Genomic DNA, 16643 nt, shown 5'->3' with positions numbered 1-16643 from the left:
CTCTCTCTCTCTCTCTCTCTCTCTCTCTCTCTCTCTCTCTCTCTCTCTCTCTCTCTCTCTCTCTCTCTCTCTCTCTCTCTCTCTCTCTCTCTCTCTCTCTCTCTCTCTTTCTCTCTCTCTTTCCTCTCTCTCCTCTCTCTCTCTCTCTCACTCACTACTCACTTACTCACTCACTCACTCACTTTCTCTTTCTTTTTCTATCCATCTCTTATTATATCTCTCCCTCTTTTTCTCTTTCATTTTCCCCTCTCTCCCTCTTCATCTTTCAATCTGTCTCACTCTCCTTATCCCCTTCACTCTCTCCTCTCTTCTCTCCCTCTCTCTCTCTTTCTCTCTCTCTCTCTCTCTCTCTCTCTCTCTCTCTCTCTCTCTCTCTCTCTCTCCCCCCTCTCTCTCTCTCCTCCCTCCCTCCCTCCCTCGCTCCCTCCCTCTCGCCTTTCTCTTTCCCTCCCTCTCCTTGGAGACGGCTGTTCGTCCGGGCTCCGAGCGACACGGACGGCGTGGCGTCGGCTCAATGCACACAAACAACGGCCGACCTAACGGCGCACAATTGGGACCTGTCTCCAAGGAATTATCTGCGAGGGACGTGCCTTAAAAGGATCGGCTTAAACTGACGGAAAAAGCGGATGAGAAGTTTCGTTAACGCTTGGAAACTGGTCACAGAAAGCCGCCGATTTATCAAAAGCTTTTGCTGCTGACGCTGCGAAGTCAAAGAGCTTTGCTTATATTTGGCACCGTTTTATCATCACTTCATTTTTGCCTGCGGCTAAGGGATAGCTCAGTGAATATGATTCGATTCATGACCGTAGCGGGAGCGGCCGATGCGCTGCCGAGCTTGTCAGCCAAGCTATGATGAATGATACTCGACTTGACAAGCATGACGCCATTAGTGTGAATAAAAGGGCGCGGTTAGATGGGCCCGCGTCTCTGTCGCGAGGGAAGAGCAGAGCAGCGTTACTTTACTTAACTGGTTCACATGCACTATCCGGCTGGCTGGTGCGTGTAACGGGCCATTATCCAACACCTGTTAAGAGGCTGCGTTGGAACTTTAACGGAGAGCTGCGTTTGGTCGGAAAAGTATGTGGAAAGCGTCCAAGGGGTAAATGCTCATACGTTTTTTGCATTTGATGATAAATTAATTATGAAGCATTCAGCAAGGTATAGGTATTACTAGGTCATTATAACTCGATTCTTCGAATGGCCAGCATTAGAATTGCTTTACATCTGTCACGCATTTTGATAGGTACCTAGTTATCGATGTCTTGGCAGTTGGCTGATTTTATTTCGTTCTCGAAAAATTGAAGTCCGGTTCCTGTTTTCGTACATTTCACGAAAGAAATGAAATAGCGATGCTTCATCCTTCGCGCAGCATTTCCATCATACTTTTTTCGGTTTCTCCGCCTCTTGACAGCGTCATCATCTCCTGCTTCCTCTGCGGCAACGACGTCGTCCATTTGCACCACAATAAATGTGTGCTTATCCTCTGCCGAAAAACGGCACCCGGCTGGTGGCTGGGTGCGCCGGAGAGGGGCCATCACGACTGTCGGCTATCTCAATATTATTCCAACCGGCATCCCGGAACTGGCAGGCAGACAGAGCCGACGTCTGCAGTGCAAACACCATCAGCGTCGGCTCCCCGGCAGACGAGAAAAATGTGCCCAGCTTCTTACGCAATGGAGTGAAGTGCGGGTGGATGTCGAGCTACGTTTAGCGAGAAAACAAGCGGAATGTAAGATGACACACATAAGTTGTATGGGCGACAAACATCGGACAAGTCATCGGATAGTGGCAGAACCACCCTCTGACCATCGTATTTAAAAACAGCTCCGATTAGCAGTTATCATTGAGAAGGAATCGTCGTGGCAAAAGCAGCTATACGTATTTTCGGGATCAGTCAATTATGATTCACAGTGGTGTACATACCTTTTGAAAAGAGCATCCGGCTAGGGATAGATGCTGTGGAGTGTGGAGCAGTCTGTTGACTGGCCCCTGAGTGACCGGGCGGCATATGGTCGGCTGGTATGACCTACTGGGGACTGAGCGGAGCAGTCGGGTGATGGTCCGGCTGGGGGGGGGAGGGGGAGGAGGGGTTCGTGGTGCGGGCTGCCGCGCCGATATGACCACTACTCATCAGCCGGACGCCCCCGCGACCCGCATACAAACGGGGCCTAAACGAGTCGGCCGTGCGATGGTGGGGGCAGATGGACCCGGGGAGGGAGGGAGTGCGTGGGGTGTGCGACAAAGCGGCACCCGCATTTAATAGCTATATGGTATTGGTTAGGGCATTCCCCCTACATGTAATTCCAAGGGCCAAGGTACTATGATTTTGCCCGGGCTTCCTTTTCTTTCCCGTCGGCCGACCGCTCTCGTCTAACCAGCGTCACTGAACGTTAGGCTGTACCGCCTCACACATGTGTCGTGCGGCGCAGTCTACCCTGACAGTGGGCCTGAACGCTCGGCGCCCGGCGAGTGTTGCAGTGTCTGTGAAGGCTTTAGAAATCTGATGTTCAAGGCGATGATTGTGTCCGCTTGCTGGCTAAGTTCTCCAAAGATATTGGCCAAGTTCGGGAAGCCGCTCATGCGCGACCGTCCGCCAGACAGTTGGCAGCTATGTCCGATCAACGGGCGTGTCGCGGCGTCTCGACTTCAATCTGGGCACGTAGAAGTCTTGAGCGATCAATTTTCATATTTCGTAATTCGTTTACATAATGCATTGCTTTATCGTGTTTCTTTGTACTTACTTAATTATAAACTTTATGCTGAAAAAGGTTTATGCATATTGCTCAAAAGACGTACCTATATTGATTAGCACTACAAGACATTTGGCAAGCTGGAAAAATATGCATCCCATCCCGTGTTCTTCGTTTCTATTCGAAACAGTTACGTGCGTTCTTGCAATGAATCAGGGTCACGAACGAGTTGACAAGCAATGCATGTATATTACACGCAGGTCCCGGAACCGTCACACATTGGTCAGAACATGACAAAGTTTTAGCACATTATTTACACAGTAGCATGGCCGCGCACGTCACATTCTCAATGTAGCGTTTACAATCCCCGTTGTGTGATATGGGCTACAGCTAGTCAGCATAACATTTCGGAGAAACACTTTGGACATAAGATAAAAGTGAACAGGCACCACGATTGGAATGTTGCATGGTTTGCCTTTTACTTTATCACTGATTACGGAAAGGTATGACGAAAGTTATCGGTCCCTCTCAAGAGCATCGGAATCTTCTAGAAGCGTATGCCGCATTCGTTAACAGTCATTGTGTGTTTATGCGCCTGCCTACGTAAAGCATTTCACACATGATTGGACAACTGGACTGGCAGTAAGACGAGAAACCCTTGCCATGACCGTTATTAGGACTATTATTAGGTACGCCACTTTTCATTTTTCAATATGTGTTCCACAGAGGTTGCGAGAATTGTAATTCTAGTTTCCTTACCTATGAATGATCGGGCTACCTACCCAGTTAAGCGACAATTTTCATGAGAGTCAAGCTTGAGTCATGACTACACTCGCTGGACCCCCGCAGGCATCTCGCAATTAATGAATGCGATTAATGAAAATAATAGTGTTTGAGATGAGTGACTTGAGATCAAACCGTCTTCACTCCCTCACGCTGAATGACAAATACTGGCTACTGAAACACATTGCGTCGTAATATCTCAACGCGGCATTGTACAAAAGCAGCAATTGACATCTACTGATGCGCAGAAATGTAGCTCTTTAAAGCTACAAGCCTTAAGATGCGCTTTAATTTTTGTATAGTTAGGTACCGCTAACTGACGCAAACATTCAAAGATTAACGTGAAATGGTCCACAAAGTAGCCAGCTTGGTATTCGATTTATTGGTATTTGATACTTTATTTGATCTCATTTCAGGCCGAACGGTCAAACATGAGTGAAGTTTTTATTGCATTTAGTCAGCTGCTACTTTATGTGTGAAATACCTAGTGCTCTCTCCTTTTGTGTCTCTCGAACTGGCTAAAACGCTTTGCCGCTCTGATGCTTCTCGCTTCTTAAGACTTTAATCTAGGATTTCGAGCCGATTCCACGTTATTGATTCTCGGTAAGCGGGCAACATCGAAACTATTGTGTCATATCTTGTGCGCGCAGGCAGATATGGTCCCTTATGAATCACCCACGATAGACATAAGCGAACATAAATTGTGGAACAAAAATGTATGCCGGACCGGTTTAAAGCACTAACCATGACTTTCGAGCCATTAGATTGTCCAATAAAATATCGAATAAATTGAAAACTGAATTTGTGCCGTCAGAATTGTAATCACTTTGTTGTTGTTTTCTGTGTGCCGTCTTAAAACCATAAGAAGTGTTTATTGAACTGCGAGCACGCTATACCTAATAACACTTAAACTTACGCAAAGAATTGATCATTATTTTACGGAATGAACATGAAGTTGTGTAAATAATCAAGGTGAGATTAAATATCAGCGATCGGATTATTAATAAGATAAAATAGCTATACCACTATGCATTGAATATCTTCACCAGCACCTGAACAGATCAGATTTGTACGCGGCCTACGACAGACACGTCGCCGACAGTGCCCGAAACGACTGACCTATCCAGCCTGATAACCATCCACGAGTTTTGAGACGGGGTTCAGCATCGTGACATGGCGAGACAGAAATGACTCCAAGCAAACCCGAATGAAAGGAAGCATCGTTCGGGCATCGCTATGACGACGTCCTTCATATCCCACATACGTCAGCTCAACAAGCATAAACACACAAACATGCACACAGACAGAAGCGGATGCACTCAGCCACTGGCCGCTTTAATTGTAATGCAGCCTTCCGGCAGCTTGACGTTTGTTCTTGTGCCAAGTGCACGTCAGGATCTTCACATACGTCCTCCGGAACGAGGCGTTACACAGGGCGTAGCAGAGCGGGTTCACGGTGGAGTTGATATAGCAGAGGTAGTAGGAAAAGTTCCACAGCTCATGCGGGATGCAGTCGTCACACTCCAACATTACTCGGATCAAAACCAGCACGTTGTATGGCGTCCATGTGATGATGAACGCTAGCAAGATGGCCGACAGCGTCTTGGCCGCCTTCCGGTCCTGCTTCTTCTCTTCGCGCTTCTTCTTTTTCTTGGGGTTGTGGATGCGCACCAGCTGTTTGGGGATGACGCGCGCGTTCAGCGGGATCCGAAAGTCGGGCAGCTGAGAGGGTCGGCGGGAGACGGGCGGCGGAGGCGGCAGCGGAAGACCTCCGTCCGAGCTCAGCTCGTCGTCGTCGGCGCGCGCTCGCCGGCTCGCCGCCCGGCTCAGGGGACAGTGTGGCTGGTGCGGGTCCGTCACATCCGTCACGCCGCTCACCTCCGTCACGGCAGACACGTCTGTCACAGCCGACACGCCCATGACGCGGCTGAGCGCCGGAGACTCGGGCTCACAGCGCATCGTGATGCTGCCCGAGTTGCCGGCCGCAGTCGGCGCCTCGGGCAGCTTGATGACGATCGTGTAGACCGAATCTCCAGACGGAGAGGGAGACGCACGCCCGAGCGCTCCGGCGCTACGATTCCTCCTGAGACTCCGGAGCGCCGGTAGAGGTGACGGTACCTCATGACGCCCGTAGCGGCTCAGGTAGGCCGTTCCGGCAGCTGTATCACTGCGGGTGTGACGCAGCTTCGGGTGGGGTTTAGGTGTGAGCAGGCGTGCTCCGCCGGCCAGAGCTAACCAGCGAGGTACTCCCGGTAGAGGTGTGTCTGTGGTGGTGGGCGTGCACAGGCCTGACAGCACGTGCCGACGACGACCGGACTCTCCTCGACACCAGGCGGCCACCCGCTGCCAACGCGTTGGCTCCACCTGCGGACAAACAGAATGGGAGTTACACACGAGGGATTCTTCTAGCTAAGCGACGTTTTAGATCAAAACCGGGTCTGCCCGGCTAGAACTAGAAAGTGCCGCCGCTGAGAATGGTCTAGCGCCGGTGGTATTTATATTTATATTGTAAATCGCTGGACAGGCATGTGGGGACTCCTACGGACGGAGGTGGTCGAGAGATCAACCCGGGGACAATGCTTGACAACGGTGACGAAGGAGGTTATCTCTGACCGATATTTGTTTTTGTTTCTGGGAGCCATAGGGTTTCTCCCAGCTAAGCCGAGCTTATTGCTGGTCGGGACCCGGTCTGCCCGGCTGGGACTAGTAATAACCGGGCGTGGAGTCTCATAGAGGCGCGTCTATCCCTGACCACCTCCTCTCCCAGAGGCTCGGATATTGTCTCCGCTCGGTCTGTCGGCCGACCGGCGGATGACTGCTGCCGCGTCCCGGGACCATCCGGAGAGAGCCGGACCCACCGATCAATGCTGCTGATAGACCGCTCTGACACGCCGCTTCAGTATGGATCGGGCGACCAGAGTGAACCATCAGCGATCGGCTCCCGTCGCGATCGGATCGCCTTAGTGCGCCATCGCGCTAACCAGCGCACACTTGTGCGCTTTGAGTCGGACACGAAGAGCGAACTGATGCTGCAATCCTGTGTGATTAGGTCATCATCTCTCGGCTGGTGTGTGGCCTGAAGCAGCACGCTGTTTCCATGCAGCCACCCCGTTACGCTCGACAGGCCAGTGCGGCTGTGAACCATCAGAGCACCTCGTGCCGGCCGCGCCGGTAGCGGCTGGACCGTAACGGCCCGGCCAGCCCGGCCTGCCAGAGACCATTACCACTTTAATGACAGACACTGAACCGCGTTATACCGCGACGACGGCCGACCAAAGCGAAAACGAAAATAAAAGTGAATGAGAGCCGCATCATGAAATGGTTATGACTTCTAAAATGGCTGACGGTGTGTTATAAATAACCCAGTATAGGCGTGGCTGAGCAAGCAGAATGCTTTATGTAGGCAAATGGAATACACGCTTATTCATAAAATTCAGCCCATTGAAACTTCTTCATCATATTATCATGTGAATGCAATTACGTATCCGCGTTTATATTGAGGCAAGGCCTCAGCAGTCAGCATGTGTCGCATAAATATCGCAATATCGCAGCATGTCATTGCGTCCTGTTGGTGAGATGTTAAGCGTCACAGTTGGCGTGCTTCAGGCTTGTTGCACTAGCTCTACAATTTGACGTTTTTTTTCATTTAATTTCAATGCGCAAAAACCACTTGATTTAAAAATGTTTTAAGAACGCCGTCGCGATCTTTTCAGAACCTTCATTATTTTACAAACCGTAACACAAATATGCCCTGCAGCCTTCCACAAATCAACAGAAGAACGCAGCCGCCGCGGTATTTCTGGCTGATTTTCTCTGCGCTCCAACCTGCCGCCTGCAGATCCACCAAACTGCGGTCCGCCTTTCTGCTCTGACGCACCGTGAAACAAAAGCCACATCTGTATGCTAACTAGGTGCGAGGAGAGGGACGCTTCAGGAGGCGCTCGAGCGCCGTCGGCAGCCGCCGCTGAGAGTCGGGCTATTTGTGGCGTCGCCCCAGGCGCCTCTGCAATATCTGCCGTCCGGCGGTGAGCACTGGCCTTCCGGTGCGCCGCCGAGCTGTCTCGTGGTCCGGCTGACCCAGTGCTGGCGCCCGCGCCGGCGGCGGCGGAGAGGGCAGCCGCGCCGGCACGACGCGGATGGTGTTTAGAGAATTAACAGCGATTTGAAGCTGTGAGTTTGTGGGGAGAAAGAAAGCTGAGAAGGTATATTTTATTTCAATAAATCGTTGATTGATTGATGATCATATTTTAGTTATGACGATGTAACGAAAGACTCAAGAAAATTTACACTTTGTTGATGGTCCGCATTTTTATCAACATTTTGAAAACAAGAAGAGACTTAGGTTTCAAAAGCCTTTTCGCTCAATCGGTGGTTCATTTGGTCGAATATCTTTAAAATGATTCCTGCATCTAGTAAACTGCTGATTCAGTATACGTTGTCTGACCTCGGGGACAGGGTCGGCCTTTTCCCCTGTGACCTGTTTGAGATCAGGCTGATTGCCGGGGACAGGCAGTCCATCCGTCTCCGAAACGGTGCATGTGCCGAGTACAAGTACTGGCTGACACCGGACTGAGGCCGGTCGAGGGCGATTAGCGCTGTCGGAAAACAGACGGCGGCATTCATCTCTGTGTCAGACAGACTGTCGGCCGCCGAGTTCAGCCCTCCAAACGACCCCAAATGAGTTCGGGTCAACCGCGCTCTGAGAAAATATGTCCATGACATACAAGATACCCTAATTCGAGGAATGTGAAATGGTTCAGTGTTCGAAAGCAGAAGTTATGTGTGCATTTAGTTACAATGGTTATTATTTTGGTTTTGGCCGTTTAGATTTTGTTTCAGCTTTTTGGTGATTTTTGAACCAGATGGATTTGATAGGTTTGATCAGGCTGCCTATCTGCGCTATGCCGAGTGTTTTCTTTGTCTTTTTTTTTTTGACAAAACTCACCTATTAGATAAGAATGTGGTGAATGTACTGTAAGATCCGCCCACCTGTTTGAAGAGTGTGGTTAGTTTCTTGTCAGAATTGCCCACCTGTTTGAAGACATGCGGTCAGCGGTGAGTTTGGTGTCGGAGCTGCCCACCCGTTTAAATAGTGTTTGTTTTGTTTTTGTTTTGTTGGGTTAGGCCCTTTCGGTCCAATTAGACCATTTCAGAGCCGGAAGGATGATAGGAATTAGGGGGAGACATTGGTCTGGGCAGGCACCCTAGTGAGTCGCCGGGGCTGAGCCCGTCCAGAGGACAGGCCACCCAGCCCCAAGGCACTCACTGCACCCGGCTACGGGGTGCGCTCCCTCGGGAGCAGCGGTGCCGCTCCAAGGGAGCAGCCCGCATGAGATAAAGTTGCCTGTCCAGCCCGGAGGGGGGTTGCGGCGTGGAGGAGAAGGACTTCAGTATCCTGAGGATAGAAGCATGGAACGGTCGTTAAATAGTGTAGTGAGTTTGGTGTCGAAACTGCTTACCTGTTTGAAGAGTGTGGTGAGTTTGGTGTCGGAACTGAGGCTATCCTCGCCCTCCCCTGAAGAGGCGTGCTCCAGGCGGCCCCGTCGAGTCGGCTCCGGAGTTACAGCGTAACTGTCTCCGGGCTCACTGCTGTAACGATAGACAGAATCCGGTCAGTCAAAGGGTCTCACTGATGTAGGTAACGGCGAACGGATGAAGGTCAGAGGAAACTGTCACCGAATTCAATGCCATGTGATCAATGATCATGGTAGACGGGAATGCTCAGTTCGATCAGGCCCATTACTGGACGGGTGCATTGGCTTTGAAATGCACATCCATTGAAGTGCATCAAGCCGATCAAGTCAAACGTAGCCGCGCGCCATGTAAGTCAGGTTAACATCGACGCTCGTCATACGTCAAGCGTCGACAGCGTCAAAAGTCGTAAGAATGCGGTCCGTCGGCGTACGACGGAGCCGAAGTGCCGTGGTGTCGGCCAGGCGCCCAACGTTGACCGAGTTCAAGTGTGTTCGACCAGGCGTGTGCAGCCTCCTTTGCAAACCAACAGTTGACCGTCTGTGACGTCGGTGATGTCAAACGCAACAGGGTCTAGACGGCGATGGCGTCTCGAGCGGTTAGAAGGAGAGCACGCGACCAAAACGCACCGCCGGGGATGGGTTTTAGAGCTGGCATTGGCTGCAATGAGGGCACGTATTTGTTCTTAACCGCATGCATCTGAACCATATTCTGGGGTGGAATCGCAAATTGTTTTGGTTTGCAATGCTTTCCGCTTTTTCTTTCTTTCTTTCTTTCTTTCTTTCTTTCTTTCTTTCTTTCTTTCTTTCTTTCTTTCTTTCTTTCTTTCTTTCTTTCTTTCTTTCTTTCTTTCTTTCTTTCTTTCTTTCTTTCTTTCTTTCTTTCTTTCTTTTCCGGCCTGCAATATGCATGCTGCAAAAATCGTTGCTCATAATGTCAGGCTCTGTCACACTTCATATGTCATCTGTTCGGGTTAACGGCGCATTTTGTCGGCTCCTCCAGCCATTCCTGACTTCTCAATCCTTTAGCTTCACCAGGGCATATTTTAACAAATTTTTACTGCGTCCCAAAGTTGAGCAGAGGCCACGCGCTACGACTATGTAAGGGCACAGGGCAAGGAACAGAGTAGGGCAGAAAGTGAGGAGGGCAGAAAGTAGGGCACGGCAGATTACAGAGCATGGCACAGGACATTTTAGAGGGAATGGTATAAGGTCAGGGCACACAGCAGGGCACAGGTCAGGGAACCGGACACTGCACAGGGTAGGGACGTAGTGGGCCAAATCAGCAGGGGCTACGTCCCAAGGCGAGGGGGCTGTGTCCCAGAATGGGACGCAGTAAGTGCCTTAAATATGCCCTGAGCTTCACCACTGATCCCGTCACATCTAACCCCACCTGTGATCCCTCCCCCCTATCCAGCCCACCACTTTCAGTTTCCTATGACCCCTCACCCCTGATCCCCTCACCCCTGATCCCCATACTCCTGCATCCGCTGCTCTCCGCTGATCCCGTCAGCTCTGATCCTCTCTCCCCTAATCCCCCCAGCTCTGCAGATTGCCCTCATCTCTGATCCGTCCTCGCGACGCCGCGTCTCCGGCAAGGATTAATTCAAAGCCGCCGCCACGGGCTGCGAGGTCGTTGTGGCTGGCTGCAGATAGCGGCCAAGCTCGTGAGACCCCGTTCGTTTTGGACCCGTCAACGCCCCCCCCCCCCTCCCCCCAGAGGTCGGTCACTGACCGCCCTGGTCTGGTCAAGGTCACTCCGCTGGCCACGAGACTGCAGGTGATTGAAAGATATCGCGAAATTGAAATCCACGTGCGAATCACAATGGGAATCGAGACGAATGGTCGAAGGCGCTTTAATAGAAATTGGACGGGTGCCGGGCAGGTAGGCGGAAATTACATCACGGCAGACAGGTCTTTCAGCACGGCCTTCATCAGGGCGTGAGAAGACCAGGAGAGACGGGTTCTCTATTTTGCATCACGGGTACTGGAGCCGAGAGGAAGTGGTGAGCCGGCACGTGGTTGACCGCACCTGGTCGGAAGGTTACCGTCGTACCGCTATCGTCCGGGACTGAGTGATAGACGAGTGGGGAAAAAAGGTGAGGGCAAGGAGAGGGAACGACATGGGATGTTCTGTAAGCTGTCCAATGTGAATGCTGCTGCGTCGCTCATAAACCATAATTTTTCAAATTTCTTTGTGTGCTTATACACCATGCATCTCGTACCACACTTCCACTTTTTGTTGAGCTTTTCTTACAGTAGCCCACCGATTTTCCCTGAAGTCTCTAAGTAATGCAATATCCGCGCGTCTCACATTCAAAATTCAGTTATCCGCTGGAGCGTCGTCGCCTGACATCGAATACCGCCTGGTACTCCTTCCCCCCCCCCCCCCCATAGAGATCTTATATATTACAGATCGACCTTTATACGAGTATGCTCCCCTCGACCTTTCTCTGATCGGTACAGAGAATAGGATGATGGTTTGAACTCTTGCTCTTCATCACGAGACAGACTCAAATAATCTCCAAACAAATCCGGATCAGCACCCGAAAACTCCGCTTCCAGCAAGCAACAGCTCAACGCCTTCTCTTCCGACTACCTACATCATACCAACTCTGCGCACCCTATTTTCAGGCAGAAACGCCTGACACAGATCAGCTCACCCTGCCCAGTGGAAGGCAGACACCCTCCCCTGTCACCCTTTGTTCGATACATCCTTCCTGCACCACAGACGACAACACAGCGACGGTCCGGGCCCCTGTGTCGTCTGACTGAGCGGCAGGATTCCCAGTGTAGGCGGAACAGTCCCTCCCTTCCTTCCGCGAGCGGCACTGACATAAAACAGGACATCCGGCCTACCGGGAACGTGACGTCACCGCCCGCCGAGTCGGCCCCAACAGCGGAATGTGCTGTCGATGGTACTGAAGTCACAGCAGTGCTGCTTATGGATGTTCCCATCGGCTGGGCGACCGGAAACGACTACAGCCGGGAAGTTGTTATCGCTGAACGGATGCTGATTATTCGAGGAACAGTGAGATAAAACACGACGGAAAGGCGGTTGACAGCGAGGTAGTATGGCGAGTTTGAGATAGCAGAAGTTTGGTTGTGTTTTGTTGCCTCCGGAACCCTTTAGCATCGAGCTGAATGAATGAAATCAAATATTCAGCATGCAATTTCGCATGAATAATGCTAGGCGACTGTTTATCAAAAATGATGGTTCTAGACATAGAGAAACGTGTGACTAGAGACTGTGAACTGTGCAGGGATGTCGCCTCTCTAGCTGATGTGATCTGACTCTTTCATCTAGCTTTGTGCAGCGTCGATTGTTATCGATAAGGGCATGTCTCATTTATTGCACCATTCTTGGAAGGACACCAGCTCCCTACTCACGCTCCCAATCTTTTCACCACTATTGACCTGCGGGCGTCAAACACTGAAAGCCCTGGGTGGCGTCGCCTTGTTCCATCTTCATTCGTATTCAATATTCATACTCCTGGCGTCTGGCCAGCGTCAATGGCGTCACGTTCCGCGCTCCTGCGCCAATGAATGTCGCGCCGCCGGAGGTGAGCAGTGGCGCAGCGCATTAGCCGCGTCTCGGCGCCGTCAATAACCCCACTAACAGTTGGCCCATACAGCTAATGACCAGCGGCGTCCGCTGAGCGGGCCGGGCGGCACTGCGCCGCGTACTCCACCGTCCCCACCGAACACTGTAATGATGCACATCATCATGTCCGAGGGTCCATTAGCTAAACGTCAGAGCGAAAAAAACAGCCCTGAGCGGGTGTAACCTATGGGCTATGTCAGCGGGCTCTGTGCAGATGACTAGAAGGATGTTATTAATCCACAGCAGAGAATATTGTTCTTTGATGCTAAGAAACTCTTGTTGGCTAATTTGGAAAGGATTTAGGCACACTATTGGTGGCGCTACATGCATTATCTTGAGAGCCAAGCTAAGGCAGTGCAAACAACAGCAGACCGCTGGTGTTGCCTGCAGAAGTGGAGCATGCTTTCAAGAATTCATCCCGGATTTTTTGCAGGGAGGCTCGCGGATCCCGGAACCGAATTTCTCCGGGGGCCAAGTCCGGGTCTGGGCTGAGAGAGGTGAGCCCAGTCCGGCTCCGGGCTGCCGGCGGCAGTTGAGCTGCACTGTGGCTGGACTCCCGGGGGAGGGGAGAGGAGGGGAGGGATCCAGCCTGTCCCCGCTCGGCCGACTGTGGCTGTGATGGATGATCAGTTCCGGTGCCGCCGCTGTCCCGCCCACGACCGTCGGGCAGGGCGGCCGTCGGGCAGAGCGACCGTGTCGGGCAGAGGGGCCGTCGCGTTGGTGAGAGCAGCCGTCGAGTCGGTTCAAGCTACCGTCAAGTCGGCAAGAGCTGCCGTCGCGTTAGTAATGTTGCAGGAGCCAAGGCGGTCACAGCCGCCCGTAACAGTAAGACCACCGCCCGTCGGTCAGAGAGGTCAGAGATTAACTGTCGGTCAGCAGGTCCATTGGTCAACTAAAAGGTCCAGCAGTCGACTAAAAGGTCCAGCGGTCGGTTAAAAGGTCCAGTGGTCGGCTAAAAGGTCCAGTGGTCGGCTAAAAGGTCCAGTAGTCGACTAGAGTGTCTGGTGGTCTGTCAGTCCGTCTCGGCTGCACCGACCATGGTTGTCCGTCAAAACAGCAGACAGTCGTGACTCGTGACATGACGTGGTTTAGATCGACGTGGTTTAGATCGACGGACAGTCGGACTGGGAGACTGTTGCGTGGTAAGTGTGGCGGCCCGCGGTGGTCAGTCAGAAGGTCCGGTGGTTGATTACAGCGGTAGGCGGCTGGTCAGAGCCGAAGACCGTGATAGACCACAGTAATAGGCTGGTTAGGGCGGTCGATCATCGCTTAGAGCAGCAGGCGGTTGGCAAGGGCCTGATGCCCGGTGCCTGGTGTCTGGAGCCAGAGGGGGAGGGAGGGGCGGTCAGCGCACCCGTCGTTCCCAGTCCCAGCTCGCGGAAGCAGCCCGGCGAGGGTCGGCTTGCCTGAATGGGCCGGGTGATATAACCGGGACGCAAATATCTACTGCCGCATCGATACAGTCGTGGCAGGCGCAGCTAGGCGCATTGAGTTCCCCATGGAAACGGAGACGGAGCAGCATCCCCGCGAAATAACCAGAGATATATAAACCCGTCTACTCAGCCGTGGCTTTGGATATTATTGGGTGCAGCGAAGGTTAGCACACAATGGCGAACAATTTCAATAAAGGCGGGATATTATTGCATATGGTGGTGCCTTTGAAGTTCTGGCCGACAAATCGCCCCTAATTGCTGCCGGAGGCCGGATAATTTCATCAGAGAATATCGTATTGGCTAGGGCCCCGGCAGCAGGAGGAACAATGCTGATGCATTGTTCCTCGTTTCATAACCAACTTCCAAGATTAGCAAGCTCTCCCTTCTAACAGAGTTGTTATGTATCTGAACTTCTTTATTCTTACATTGCCCATTTCCGTAGACAGAATTAGAAATAGGGCAGCTACAGAAAGTGTGTTTCTAAATCAGCAACCAGTTTGATTGGCTTCGATAAACTAAGTTTTTTTAATACATGCTGCATTTAACCAAAGCATTGAACTTTGAAGCACAGCCGCCTCAAAAATTATAGCCAGCAGGCAGCAGACGTGTTTCCAGGACCAGGACAGACTGAGGCCGAGCAGGCCATTGCCTCATCTCTGGAGGCCGATTTAGCTGGGATGCACGGCCCTCACTTCTGCAGGAGTGAAATTCCGCCCGTCACTGACTTGCTGTAGTACCCCAGGGACCGAATATGACCTGCTGTTGGGCACCGGGAACATATGAGGTTACTGACCTGCTGCTTGCAGCCCAGAGACTGGCTATGACCCGGTGTTAAATCTTGGAAGATAGCATAGCGTTGGAGCTCAGGCACAGTCTATGACTTACTTGCCATTGGACTTCCTGCTGTTATTAGCCGTTTTCAAGAAGGCTATCTGGTACATATGTGATTCACATTTGGTGCAAATTTGGTGCAGATTTGGTCAAATTGGGTTCAAGGTGTTTCTTATAAGCTATCATCTTGGGCTGCACGGCTGCTTATATGCCTGCTGTTTCAAATCATTAGACATTATTTTCGATTAAAACACTACAATAAATTCATGATATACAGATAATTGTTGTAGAAGAGATTTGGTGTAGATATGGTCAAGTTTGGTGCATTCGCCCGGTAACCCGTCGTGAAAACGGCTATTATTGACCTACCCGCCGCTGGATCTCCTGCTGCTGTTGACCTACCTGCTGTTGGATTTCCTGCTACTGTTGACTTACCTGCTGTTGGACCTCCTGCTGCTGTTCTTGCCGGCCTGCAGGTGGGTCAGATCCCGCTGCCGCTGCTCCGTCTCCAGCCATATCCGGTAGTAGAGTCCACACATGATCAGCACCGGCAGGTAGAACGCAGCAATCGCCGTCCCGAACGTCCAGTAGTGGTTCGTTTGCAGGAACTGGATGTAACACTCGTCCGGCTCCACGGTTCGCTTGCCCTCGATGTACGGCCACGCGTAGATCCAGGGCGGCCACAGGACCAGGGAGATGCCCCAGGCGCAGGCGATCATTGCTGCCGCTCGCCGGTTCGTGCGCCGTGCTCGGTATGTCAGCGGACGCGTCACAGAGAAGTACCGGTCGAAACTGATGATGAGGAGGTTCAACACGGAAGCGTTCGACGCCAAGTAGTCCAGTGATAACCACGTATCACAGACCACCGGTCCCATCACCCATTTTCCCATCACCTGATACACGGTGAACAACGGCATCGAGATAAGTCCGATCGCAAAATCAGCCACCGCCAGACTGAACAGAAAGTAGTTGCTGATGGTCTGCAACTGCTTGTCGATGTGGAACGACACCATCACCATGATGTTGCCGACCACGGTGATGGAGATGAGCACGCCAGCCACGATGACAATGAGAGCCGTTTGGGTGGCCGAGTAGATGGCTCCCAGACTGCCGGTGTCCGTGCCGTTGTCAGCCGAGGTCATGTTGAGGTCAGCTGGGTCGGAGGTGAGCAGGGGTGGCAGCAGGGTGGTCCCCGCTGGCCATGACTCGGCTGCCAGAGGTGGGTACATCTCTGACCCTGCCATGATGCGCTGACGCCAACAGCACCTGCCGGAGAGAGGACGGACGGTCAGCGGTGTGGTGGTACGATAGAGAGGGAGAGAGAGAAAGAGGGAGAGAGAGAGAGAGAGAGAGGAGAGAGAGAGAGAGAGAGAGAGAGAGAGAGAGAGAGAGAGAGAGAGAGAGAGAGAGAGAGAGACAGACAGACAGACAGACAGACAGACAGACAGACAGACAGACAGACAGACAGACAGACAGACAGACAGACAGACAGACAGACAGACAGACAGGCAGACAGGCAGACAGACAGACAGACAGGCAGACAGGCAGACAGACAGACAGACAGACAGACAGACAGACAGACAGACAGACAGACAGACAGACAGACAGACAGACAGACAGGCAGGCAGGCAGGCAGGCAGGCAGGCAGGCAGGCAGGCAGGCAGGCAGGCAGGCAGGCAGGCAGGCAGGCAGGCAGGCAGGCAGGCAGGCAGGCAGGCAGGCAGGCAGGCAGGCAGGCAGGCAGGCAGGCAGGCAGGCAGGCAGGCAGGCAGGCAGGCAGGCAGGCAGGCAGGCAGGCAGGCAGGCAGGCAGGCAGGCAGGCAGGCAGGCA

General features: G+C 52.3%; 1 protein-coding gene across 1 annotated transcript; it reads right to left on the bottom strand.

Annotated features, from left to right (window-relative positions):
• Positions 1-2951: 2951 nt before the first annotated feature.
• Positions 2952-16072, bottom strand: LOC122377320 (muscarinic acetylcholine receptor M2-like). The gene is made up of 3 exons (XM_043357255.1): positions 15248-16072; positions 8933-9062; positions 2952-5837 (listed from the first exon to the last, which is right to left on the bottom strand). The coding sequence occupies exons 1-3, from the start codon at positions 16054-16056 to the stop codon at positions 4809-4811; spliced, it is 1968 nt and encodes a 655-aa protein (XP_043213190.1). The 5' UTR covers positions 16057-16072; the 3' UTR covers positions 2952-4808.
• Positions 16073-16643: the final 571 nt, after the last annotated feature.

The sequence above is a fragment of the Amphibalanus amphitrite genome, unplaced genomic scaffold (genome assembly GCF_019059575.1).
Source record: "Amphibalanus amphitrite isolate SeventyFive unplaced genomic scaffold, NRLGWU_Aamphi_draft 002715F_arrow, whole genome shotgun sequence".
Classification (NCBI taxonomy): Eukaryota; Metazoa; Arthropoda; class Thecostraca; order Balanomorpha; family Balanidae; genus Amphibalanus; species Amphibalanus amphitrite.
Note: the sequence above shows the minus strand (reverse complement) of the source record. Positions and strands in the feature narration are given on the sequence as shown.